Raw genomic sequence first — 12,764 nt, 5'->3', positions numbered from 1 at the left:
AACAGCAGGGTGCAAGATGCTAGCAGGCAAGGCATACATGGAACGCCATAACCAAGTGGCCGGCATAGTGTACAGGAACATCTGTGCCGAGTATAACCTAGAAGTCCCGAGGTCAAAATGGGAGATGCCCCCAAGGGTGGTGGAGAATGACCGAGCTAAGATCCTGTGGGACTTCCAGATACAGACGGACAAAATGGTGGTGGCTAACCAACCGGACATAGTGGTGGTAGACAAACAGAAGAAGACGGCCGTAGTGATCGATGTAGCGGTTCCGAATGACAGCAATATCAGGAAGAAGGAACACGAGAAGCTGGAGAAATACCAAGGGCTCAGAGAAGAGCTCGAGAGGATGTGGAGGGTGAAGGTAACGGTGGTCCCCGTGGTAATCGGAGCACTAGGTGCGGTGGCTCCAGCAGATCCCGGGAATAACATCGGAGATCTCTGTCCAGAAGAGCGCAGTCCTGGGAACAGCTAAGATACTGCGCAGGACCCTCAAGCTCCCAGGCCTCTGGTAGAGGACCCGAACTTGAAGGATAAACCGCCCGCAGGGGCGTGCTGGGTGTTTTTTTTTTTTATATATATATATATATATATATATTGCAGTGCAGAGATGAGAGGGGAGTCAGGACAGATGCAGATGAACCATAAGGATCCCATATTTCCCAAACACTCCGAGATGAAACTAGCTCAGTCCTAGCTGAATCTAGAAGACTTGTTATGATGAGTGTCATTGTCCAGGTGTAATCCTCCTTCTTCAAAGCACCCACCGCAGCTCTTGCCTCACTCTGCCTCTTTGTACACAGCCCGTCAAGTGAGTAGGAGCAGTTTGATAAGAGGAACCCGGCGCCCACAACAGGCCTTAGTCTACTAGGCTGTAGCGCTTCATCATCCTCATCCCACCCCCCCTTACCCTCAACACTTCTTTTGATCTCGCTGTAGTACTGCAGATTCCCAGAGAAGGAATGGATCAGTGGAGGGCCTAAACGTGGGATTGTTAAGAGAAACAGCTGGCTGGACATAGAAACACACACACCCTGACACTGATATCATACACACACTCACTGACTTCCATTTCTCATGCCCCCCCTTAAGTTCACTCACTTAGTCACGCTGCTGAATGTATACGTATCCCTTCATGTTGTCTTTGAAAAGCAGTTATCCTGGGTCGATTTAATTCAGCATTTTAATACATTAGACTTAAAATAGGGGCGGGACAAAATACTGATACTGCAGTAAGTACGGTATAATGAATCACCTCATCTTGCCATACGTTACTTGTACACCAGCAGCAAACACAGATATTTTGGTCGCACTTTATAATAAGTCAATAACCTATATCACAATATGTACTGTCCACACTTTAATGAAAATAGGACTTAATTATCTAAAGTAGTTCCCTAATGGTACTTAATGATGTTGCTACAGTAGAACAAGGGAGTAAACAATTTTAAAGGAAAGGACAAACAACTTGTACTATTTAGGAGGTAAAGATATTTTATAATACAGACTGCTCCCTTAATAATATCAAATAATTACAACATCCCCTAAAATACTTTGAAGTGACTTGTTAAAAAAATATTATCTACTTTCTTTCCACCAAAACAGGCATTTATTAATTAAAAATATTTACAGTGTCATTTGTGTCTCCTTTCCATGAAAACAGCCGTTGGGTAACCACCTATTTCTGTTTAATATTTATATTAGTGCAATTAGCATTAGTGTTGCTGTTGGGTTCCCACCCTAGCTAGTAAATTGAATTTGCGATCTTTCACTCGTTGATTGTGATTTTGCTGATTTCACATATATACAAACTTCCCAGTTCATTTAAGTCTGCCACTTTTTACTGCTATATGTTTTTAACCACATACTGCTGTTAATTTATTCTGTAATTATTCACATTTTAATTCTTATTAAAAATGTATTTTTTTTTTAATTTCTCAACTACAAATCCATATGTCCTTTAAGTGAAGTAGGTTATTAAATATTCAAGTCCCAGTGCCCCCAGGTAATATATTTATGTATATATACAACCCTAAAGCTCAACTCTGAACAATCTGAACAATGAGGAAACTCATTAAAGAGGTGAACATATACATACCTTGCCAAACAATGGTTTTATATTCATTGTTCTCTCTTTTCCTTCCAGTGAATCTGGTTCTCCCACTAGATGTCATGTCAGCTCCCTGGGGGAAAGCTACCGGTAGCTCGCTTCTTATGTGGGGGATTATTATTTGGTTATTCAGTTGAGCCTAATTTTCCTGGATAATTTAGTACCTGCTCACAGGACACAATTGCATAGTGAAAGCGATGCTTGTAGGGAACCAATGTAAACACAGAGTGTGATGTCACTCAGCTATTCATTACATTTACTTGCTCAAGATTGGATAAAGATCCCCCAGCAGAGTGAGCCGTGAGATAGTTATGGTCATATTATACAAATCCGAGGGCCACATGTGTTGACACAGGCCTCCAACTGCTCCGACTGTGTGTTGCGAGCGGAGTCAGAGATGAGCAGAGGTCTGTTTTGAATGTTCTTCTAAGATTAACCCGTCTTTCAGTGAAGATGATAGCAGGACTGATCCCTCCTACTGATTGGATTTGAAGCCTGGGAAAGAGATTTAAATTACCTGCTCTCAATCCCCCGCCGCCCCCTTCATCTTACTTGATGGAGTATTTACAGTAACACAATCAGCACTATGAACTTTTGAAGATGGGCATTTGCACCATTTGGAGCAGCCAGTACGCAGACAGGGGTTTTGATGCCTTGCAGTCCTCCCAGAACAACACGTGAGGTTGTCCATTACAGTGTTTGACTATGTCACCATGGGCAACACCAGCAGATAAACTCCAGGCCTTTTTGACCATTGCCAGTGACAAGCCAGCTGTCTAATCTTCTGTCCAATCCGGGGTGCCATTAAAAACCACTTAAGGCTTTATAAGAGACTGCAGAGGCTTTTGCAAAATTTCCTTTGGCACAGATGGGATGAAAAAGTTTTTGGTTTCCCAGAAGAGGTCACAAAAGGTAGCTCCCCTCATGTGCTTTATAGCCTTGGCTGCTATATTAACATATTTGAGACATTTAAAAGATCAAGCATGTTCCCATGCTTTCAGTGACATCTCACAAATTGTTACCAGGCCAAGAAATGGGAGATTTTTCTTTTTCTTTCACAGACAGGACTATCTTAAGCAGAGGTTTGTTAAATAAATGCTGGATTTGTAATGCGTTTGATGTAGTTTTCTGCTGACAGGAAGGTTTCATTAACGTAACATTCAGGTAGGGTTTATTTCAAATGTCCAAGATGGCAACTTTCTGTCTGTCTGTCGAATCCTGTGATCTCTGTGGGTCCTGGCTCTGCCAGCTCCTGCTGCCATGGAGCAAATCAGATCTTCAACTGCACCAGCGCCAATACTGGTCTCTTCCTACAAGCTGAAATTTTTTTTAATGGCCTACAAGATCCTTTCTTATGAAGAAAACCAGTGCAGAGCGCTACCACTGAAATTTGTTGCCTTCTCTGGAGTGTGACATCATGTACAGATAACATAATCGTCCAAACTTGTGTCCTTTGAAAGAACTCCTAATCACAGACGTGATATGTTTACCGCACTGTGCAGACAGGGCTTAAGCTCATTCATTTTAAAGCTGAGGGTGGACATCTCTGTCCATATTGAGGCCAATTAAGAACTAATTTGTGTGGCAGTAGCTGAGATCAGCTTTTCTGGGAATATTTCATGTTGTTGCAGAAACATAGAGTGTGTGTCCAACAGTTTTGCTTTGTGTTTTTCAACAGGAGGATGTTTCCTAGCTACAAGGTCAAAATGACTGGGATGAATCCCAAAACCAAATACATCCTACTTATTGACGTTGTCCTAGCTGACGACCACCGCTACAAATTCTGTGACAACAAGTGGTGAGTTTCAAAGGACACAAGAAGAGGTGTGTGTGTGAGTGTGTATATGCATGTGTGTGTTAAGTAATCACATTACAGTTACTTAGCAAACAACCATGTCGCTTCACGAGCAGCGTTTGATCGGCCTCAGTTCATCTCACTGTGTGTGTGTGTGTGTGTGTGTGTGTGTGTGCGTGCGTGTATGTGTGTGTGTGCGTGTGTGTGTGTGTGTGTGTGTGTGTGTGTGTGCGTGTGTGTGTGTGTGCGTGTGTGTGTTTGGGATTAATATCCCTACTTTGTTACTGTCATCATTATACTACTACATTTCCTTTTAAAAAATTACAAATAATGTGGAATACATTCTATTATCTGAGCTTGGCTTTCTTCATTAAACAGAGGAGTACCAGAGTAATAATCTGTATATAAATAATAATAATAATAATAATAATGGATTGGATTTATATAGCGCTTTTCAAGGCACCCAAAGCGCTTTACAATGCCACTATTCATTCACTCTCACATTCATACACTGGTGGAAGCAAGCTACAGTTGTAGCCACAGCTGCCCTGGGGCAGACTGACAGAAGCGAGGCTGCCATATCGCGCCATCGGCCCCTCTGGCCAACACCAGTAGGCAAGTAGGGTAAAGTGTCTTGCCCAGGGACACAACGACCAGGACAGAGAGCCCGGGGATCGAACCGGCGACCTTCCGGTTACAGATGCGATTCCCAACCCCCTGAGCCACGGTCGCCCCCGTAAATAGTACCCCTCCAGAAGAAGCACTCCTCAGGAGTCTGTCCATTCACAAAAATGCATCCACTACAATTCTTCTAATTCCTTATTTAACCCAGAAAAGAAGAAACGTAAAGAGGAACTGCTGCTGGTTTGTTTCAAATATTCTAAAAGAGCAGAACCTTTAGAGTGACCTAAGCAGGTAACTGTTACTGTGGCTCCTCGCCAGCAGCACCTCCTTACTGCGGGGCAATTACAAAACATTTAAAAAGAAAGAGAAAAACTACCCAAGTTTGACTGTTGCTCCAGCTGATTTTGTATCTGGAGTTGATGACATTATAGTCCTCCATGCGTTAGCACAACAAAATAGCTGCCCTGCCTTCATACTGAGGACAGACAAAATAGTTTTGCCAGGAAAAGCTTAAAAAAAGAATTCAAGCAGACCTTCAAGCAGAGTTGTTTTACAGCCATTTGTTTCTGATCTTGTGGCACGGCATGCAGTTGGTGGGTTCTGGTGTTTCTCAGTAACACCTTGCAGCAGTATAATTAGGAATGAAGTTTTAGCAGGGATCACTGCTTTTCAGTATAAAGGACGTAATGCTGTGAGGGTGGAGAGCCTTGTATGTCCAATGTTAAACTTAAAGAACCTGGCATAGTCCCTGAAAAACAGCCCTGGCTCTTGAAAGCAACTATGCACTTTGTTCCATTTGTAATCTGTTTTTAGGATGGTGGCTGGGAAGGCTGAGCCGGCGATGCCAGGCAGGCTCTATGTGCACCCTGATTCCCCTGCCACTGGAGCTCACTGGATGCGGCAGCTGGTGTCATTTCAGAAGCTGAAGCTAACAAACAACCACCTGGACCCTTTTGGGCATGTGAGTAGCTATGGAGGATGTTAGTTATTTAAATAAGCATTTAGTGATTTTAGAGGCTGTAGCGCTTTGTGATGCTTGCTGTCTAACACTGCGATGTGAATTAAATGTTAATCTCATGTTTGGAATGAGATGCTGTGTCCATCCATCTTTAGAAAACACTTGGTGACTAATATTCACAATAGGTTAAAAATGGATAAAAGAATAAGATAACATTGATGGATGGCTCAATACTTCCAATATAAGTTACAAAAAATAAAAAACAGGCTTGCTAACATAGCAACCCTAGAACCGAATATAAGCTAAGCTAAAAGCTAAGATATACTTATTTATCCCAAAGTTGAGAAACTCCTTCATTACAGCATTTATAAAATAGGTCAAATAAGTAGAAAGGCATATATCTTCATATCTTTAAAAATGATCAAATAAATACAATACATTAAAACACGTATGAATTTGAACAAATTTTTAAGTAATAAAAACAAAATTAATATGAACATAAAATATTTAAAACTCCAGAAAACAACAGGATTTATTAAAGGAAGTGAAACCAGCAGTGCAGTGCAATAAAGTCTGTGACGGTGCAGAGTTGAACTAAACTGTTAACATAAGAGATGATTCTCTCCTAGACAGATGTGTTCGACTGCTGAGCGTTACTGCATGTGGTACGAAAGATCATCATCCTGTAAAAGCAGGTGCTCCATTACCTGTTTGTTCAATGGCCTCATCTCTGCCACAGCTTCAGATGTGTCAATTTCACAGCCAGTCACAGAGCCAGCTCAGTAATCCAAAGTGTCGGTGCCAACAGGGTGAAACACACTACACGAGAGAAAGATTCATACTTTAAAATGACCACTGTGCTTAAATCACTGACTGTCAGTTACAATTTAGTCAACAGTGCTTTACTGTTAACTAAACATGAAGTTATAATGAAACATGCTAATGATAAAAGATAATAAACAATTGTTTCCAAACAAATTTATGAACTTTATTGTAAAGTTGTAACTGATTATACTAAAAAATTATTAATGAGTACTATTTAATTTAATCACTACAGCCTGTACATACTTATAGTTATAGAATATTCACAACATACTTCATACCGTGTACATTATAACATACCATAATAGACCCATTTCTGTAATATACTCACATATCTATATTATTGCTAATATATATTGTAATATATCTATATCACTAAAGCACTTCTGGATGGATGCAAACTGCATTTCGTTGCCCTGTACCTGTGCATGTGCAATGACAATAAAGTTGAATTCTATTCTATTCTATTCTATTAATTAAATTCAGCTATATTTATATAGTGCTAAATAGGGATGCACCGATACCCGATACCAGTATCAGTATCGGTGCATCCCTAGTGCTAAACCACAACAACAGCTGCCTCAAGAGGCTTTATAATTCAAAGTAAATCCCCAACAGTCAAACAACCCCCGATGGGCAAGCACTTTGGTGAAAGTGGGAAGGAAAAACTCCCTTTTAACAGGAAGAAACCTCCGGCAGAACCAGGCTCAGGGAGGGGCGGGGCGGGGCCATCTGCCGCGACAAAAGACACACTGTGGAAGTACTCGTGTATAAATATATGGTGAGTGAAAAGAGGTGCGAGAAGGACAAACGCGCAGTGCGCCATGTGAAGCCTCCGGCAGCCTACACCTATTGCAGCATAACTAAGGGAGGATTCAGGGTCACCTGGTCCAGCCCTAACTATATGCTTCAGCAAAAAGGAAAGTTTGAAGCCTAATCTTAAAAGTAGAGATAGTGTCTGTTTCCCGAATCCAAGCTGGAAGCTGGTTCCACAGAAGAGGGGCCTGAAAACTGAAGGCTCTGCCTCTCATTATTCATTCTACCTCTATTTAATGTATCTGTAAACATTATTTGGATAGCTATTATAAACTATAGGTGCAACTATGGCGTGTCAGTTTAAGTGGTCTCAGAATCCCCTCTCTGTATTTTGCTGATGATGTGGTTCTGTTGCTAATATTCCTCCATGTCAAACGGGGTCAACATCCTGTATGGCTCCTGGGTGTTTCAGGATTGTTGATATGGGAGGAAGTCCAGGGTTAGGCCCAGGGCACTCTGGAGAGATAATATCACTGAGCCAATGAGCACCTTGGTGCCCTGCCAGAAGAGCTGTTGGGGAGGTGTAGGGGAGAGGGAGGCCTGAGCATCATTGCTTAAATTCCAACAATGGCAACCTGGACCTGGATAAGCAGCTGAAAGCTGGATTTTAACGAACGTGGGCTGATGTCAAGCCCAGATCTCGGTGAGATTTATGCACCAAAACCTGGTTATGTTTAGAAAATGTTTGTGTTTATGCTGAGGTTTCTTCCTGTTAAAAGGGAGTTCTTCCTTCCCACTGTCGCCAAAGTCCTTGCTCATAGGGGCCATATAATTGTTGGGGTTTTCTCTGTATGTATTATTGTAGGGTCTGCCTTACAGTATAAAGCACCTTGAGGCGACTGTTGTTGTGATTTGGCGCTGTGTAAATAAAGCTGAATTGAACTGAATATCGGACTGATAGATATGTGAGCAGCAATATCATCGTGCTGTTTTTCACAGGCTGATTCATGATGGAAAGATGGAATGAAGAGATGAAGTGTGTAAGAGAGAGAACTGCAGAGGGAGGTGAAGAGTGCGACTGTGGCAGCACTCCCCAGGGGGATCCTGGGATAGCTTGTCTGAAGCCATCCCATCAATGGGCGGGCTCATTAGGTTCATAACCTCTCAGATCAGTGGCGGGGCCTGCTGTCAGATTGAGTTGAGTGCCTTGCTAGTGATAAGGGCAAGTAATGAGGACAGAGCAAGTTAGAGGCCAGGCAGGGCCCAAATGACGCGCAGACCAGGAGGTGTGCAGTGAAACAGTGCCTCTTGAAGTAGAGCGACAGAACTCCTGATTATGCTCTTTGTATAATGTGAAAATAATACTTTTGACCATAGCTCTCACTGTTCATAGGCTGTTTAGTGTGGCATCAATAAGTTTAGTAGTAGTAAATGAATTGTGATAGAAAAATTCTCACATTGGAAATTCATGAGATAATATAATAATGTAATTAGAGTCTATTTAGTGGTCAAAAACAGCATCTAAATGTTTGATATTCTCAATATTTTATGTTGTGTTTTATCCAGGGCTGGAACCAGAGTTTAGAAATAAGGTATCACACTGAAGATGTAGCACCTGTGCTCCAGTGACCTGTGGAAAAGGCTAAAGAGGTCCTAGAATGTTTTTAAAACAGGGATGGGCTTGATTTTGTACATCTTCCACCTTTTGCAGGAGCATGTGTGCACAGAGAAGCATTTAAGGTAAAACGGAAATATTCCTTAACTTAAAATAAAAATAGCACAAAGGAAAAAGCTGCTAACTCAGTGGCTCTGGCCCCACTTTGCTTCTGATTCAGTCAAAGTGCTTTAACCAGTTATAATTCATCACGAGTCAGGTGTCAACACAGGTCACAGCTTCTCTTTTTGTAATTCATGCCTAAAAAACTAAATACTTGGTGACATCACAGTCAGTTACAGACGTTAATTCAACTGCTATTCGCTTTTGGCAATGCAACCTGTTCTACATCACCAGAAGAAACTATCTGCTCGTTCTTGCCAGCAAACAGACGCTAGCTACTCAGGATTAGCTGCTGTTAGCCAAAAGATGCTTTTAAGAAATGAATAAGTTGCTCTTCAGTGTATCCATCAGAGTATGAACGTGTGTAAATGTTGGATAGAAAACACTCATGAAGAAAAATATGTATATGTGTAGGAAAGTATTATAAAAGGACAAGTCCGTTTATCATTGTGTTATGTGTACAGACATTAATCTGTCACTTATGCACCTTTAAAACCTCAACAACAACAAAACTGTGGTGCATCTATAACTAGCCCAAGTGCTTTTCAACAGTTCATTTAAAAATATATAGATGTGTTAACAATAATAGTAAATGATATATTTAAGGGTTAACTCTGAGTTTCGTAGGAATCCAGATCTCACCAAACACCATCCGACCCATTGTTGTAATAATGGAAAGAAACATTTTAAAATGATTTCACTGGCTGTAATATGGCCAATGAAATCATTTACTTTACTACAGAAAATAACTCACTGCCTTTTCAGGACTCATCTCAATCAAAGTCAGTAATCCCCATTTTTAATCAGCTGAGATGAAAGCAATTTCTTTAACTCTTCACTGATCTAAGAGGGCTTCCCTGATCGGTGCTTTCAGTCACCCAAGAGTCTCCAGTATCACCCCCAAACAGCAGCCAGACAGCAGAGCAGACAAAGGTCAACAGAGAGCCTCCATTGAACCAGCCAATAGCTTTATCTCTGTCTCCACCCTGCCTCAGCAACAGAAGCAAGTGAGCGAGGGGCTGGTCACTGTTGAACCTGTGCCTAGCTCCCCATGCCCTCTTCAACCTTTGATTCTCTTTGGGAGTTCCCTGGAGGTGAAGACTCCTCAGGAGAGTGTCTGGCAAAAGAAGGAGGGAGTCGAGGTGCATAGCTTGACGATTATCAGCCCTGACAGAGCTGGACTAGCGCTGACCCTGCCCTACTGTTGCTAACGCTTCACTGGGCACAGCACTGGGAGAAGAGTGATGCTATTGAGCTGACCTGCAGATACCTAACAATGTAAACACTACACACATGCCACCTGCTATATACTGGCACATAGCAACACTCACCTGTGATGGAAATGAAACATCAAGATCTCACTCAACGCGTTAATCATGTTACAACTAAAGGGTTCAGTTTAAGATGAGATTCAGAGGGAAATGTTTGGTACTTTAACGAGCATAGTGTGCACATGGGAGACGTTGGCCTGCAGGGCATTCAGCCAGAAAGGTTGTTAACATTTTAAAAAGGTCTGTTTTAAAACTGCTACACACTGACATCACACAGTCTGGAATTCATTGTTTCATATTTACAGGAAGACATAAGTGAGAGTTGCATTGATTTGCACAAAAACATAATAAATGTCCAAAATGAAAAAAATTACCATTTTAAGAAAGAAATAAGGTCATTTTAATGCAAGTAACAGGGCAATATTTACAACTGTGTAGCATAACCTCTGAACAAGAGTCCAAAAAATCATCTGGGAAAAGAGGAGAGAGGATTGTGACTGCTCAACAGTCTCTGATTTCCTCTGTGATATTTTTCATTTTGGGTTGATCCAATTGTTTTCATCTATTTCTGTTGTAATAGATGCAGTATGCAGTTTAGAATTGTCTTGCTGAAATATGCAAAGCCTCTTCTGAAAAGGACAGTGTCTGAATGGAACTATATCTTACGCTAAAAACAGAAATTGTTACAAAATTGTTCCACAATTTGACGTTTTTTGGAGATGGCGACGAACTGCTTCCCATTTTTATAGCCAGTCGTGTCACAGGTAAACTGTTTATTTGCAAAATGTCCCTACAGCACTTACTTTTCCAGCCGTCTAATTCAAAATGATTTCATATTTTTTAGTGAACACAGCACCCCCCCACACACACACAGACACACAGTGTCAGTGGCACGGAGACCATCTGCAGCAAAAACAGTAATTATGATTATTTGGTGTCAGTGTTCATGCTGTGAGATAAGTTCTACCTGTTGTTAAAACTAGATTAACTTGATTAGAAAGGCGCTGCATACATTCCAGTTCATTTACCATAACACTAAGATTATTGGTAATCTTCCAGTGCAGTGATAAAGTATTTTCCCCTGCTCGATTTCTTACTTTTTTGCATATTTGTCACATTTAAATGTTTCAAATCATCAAACGTTTTTTAATAGGGGGAGCTGAGCAAATACAAAATGCAGTTGTGATGATTTAATGTATAAAGGGAAACGAGTTAGTCAAACCTTCCTGGCCCATTTTGAAAAACCTAATAACTGGTTGTGCCACCCTTGGCAGCAAGAACTGCAATGAGTCTTTCAGATGAATGTGTGGTTCTGCTTTGCAGAATTGTTTTAATTCAACTACACTTGTAGCGTTTCAAGCATGAACAGTATGTTTAAGATTATACCAAAGTATCTCAAATGGATTTAAGTCCACAGAATATTTTCGGGGATCATCAAGATGTTTTTTGGCAGATGTGAGATGAGCTTTGATGTTCTTTTTGGTCAGCAGTGGTTTTCTCCTTTGAACTCTACCATGGACACCCTTTCTGTCCAGTCTCTTTCTTACTGTTGAATCATAAACTCTGACCATAACTGAGGCGAGTGAGGCTTGCAGTTCTTTAGATGTGCCCATGGCAGGCCAGCCACTCATGGGAAGGTTCACCAGCACTTCCAGTTTTCTCCATGTGTGGAGAAATGATTCTCACTGTGATTTGCTGGAATCCCAAAGCCTTGGAAATGACTCTGTGACTCTGTTCAGGCTGACAGATGTCAGTGACCTTGTCTTCTCAGCTGTTCCCTTAGATTGAGGCACAAGCCTCCTTCGCTTTGTCAGACTCGTCTATCTACTGGTTTAACAGGTCTGGCAGTAATCGAGCCTGATTGTGGCCAGTGAAACTAAACTTCACTGAACTTAAAAAATGTGGTTAATCATAAATGATATCTATTATCAATTTTATTATTTTCCATTGCTCAAAAACAAGTCACATAATAACTTTTTCTGAGCTCCAAAATCAGTTGACATGTGCTGCTGCTCTGGATTACCTCAGATTTTCAACCTCTGACACTATGAAGCTAATATAAAAGGAAGAATTCAGAATCTAATCATCGACCATGAATACCACAACCTGCTCTGTATCACTTCAACATACTGCATTACTGCAGATTTTCCCCACAGTACTGCAAACCCACCGTTTTAGCCTCCACTAAACTTTAACTAAACCCCGGGTACAGTGTTATGTTTTCTTATTTTCAGCAACACAAATCAGTGTGTTTGTTTTTCATTTTGTTTCACCAAAACATAATTAAGCAAAACATCTGATTTATAAACTCTAAAATTAATAAGGAAATTATATTTAAGATTTAAACGTTACTCTCTAAACTTCCTCCTGTCCTCTCTTTGGTATTTCTTTCTCCATCTCTTATTATGACAGTAACATTTTTTATCTTTCTGGGAAATATAGCAACCACACATTAGCTAACAGCCATATTTGTGACAAACTGCAGAGGAACGCTTTGTATATTTGCTGATAATTATTTGAAATTACTGCCCTCTTTTATAAGTTTCTGCTTTTAAAATGAAATAACTTCTGCTTCTTTCTCTTATGCAGCGCTAGCAAGATGATGAAATACAGCAAACACCACTTTATTTTACGCACACAGGGATAAGGAC

At 40.9% G+C, this 12,764-nt stretch overlaps 1 protein-coding gene across 1 annotated transcript in view; it reads left to right on the top strand.

Annotated features, from left to right (window-relative positions):
- Window positions 1-12,764, top strand: part of tbx4 (T-box transcription factor 4) — a 28,225-nt gene that overhangs the window by 8,589 nt on the left and 6,872 nt on the right. The window contains exons 3-4 of the mRNA XM_085370748.1: window positions 3,789-3,908; window positions 5,343-5,490. Of these exons, the coding sequence (XP_085226874.1) occupies window positions 3,789-3,908; window positions 5,343-5,490 (268 nt within the window). The remainder of the gene's footprint in view (window positions 1-3,788; window positions 3,909-5,342; window positions 5,491-12,764) is intronic.

Source organism: Diplotaxodon limnothrissa, linkage group LG14, assembly GCF_057381915.1.
Source record: "Diplotaxodon limnothrissa isolate DT_005_m linkage group LG14, D_limnothrissa_male_GT1.1, whole genome shotgun sequence".
NCBI classification, from domain to species: domain Eukaryota; kingdom Metazoa; phylum Chordata; class Actinopteri; order Cichliformes; family Cichlidae; genus Diplotaxodon; species Diplotaxodon limnothrissa.
The sequence above is the reverse complement of the archived record's forward strand: the minus strand, read 5'-3'. Positions and strand labels throughout refer to the sequence as shown.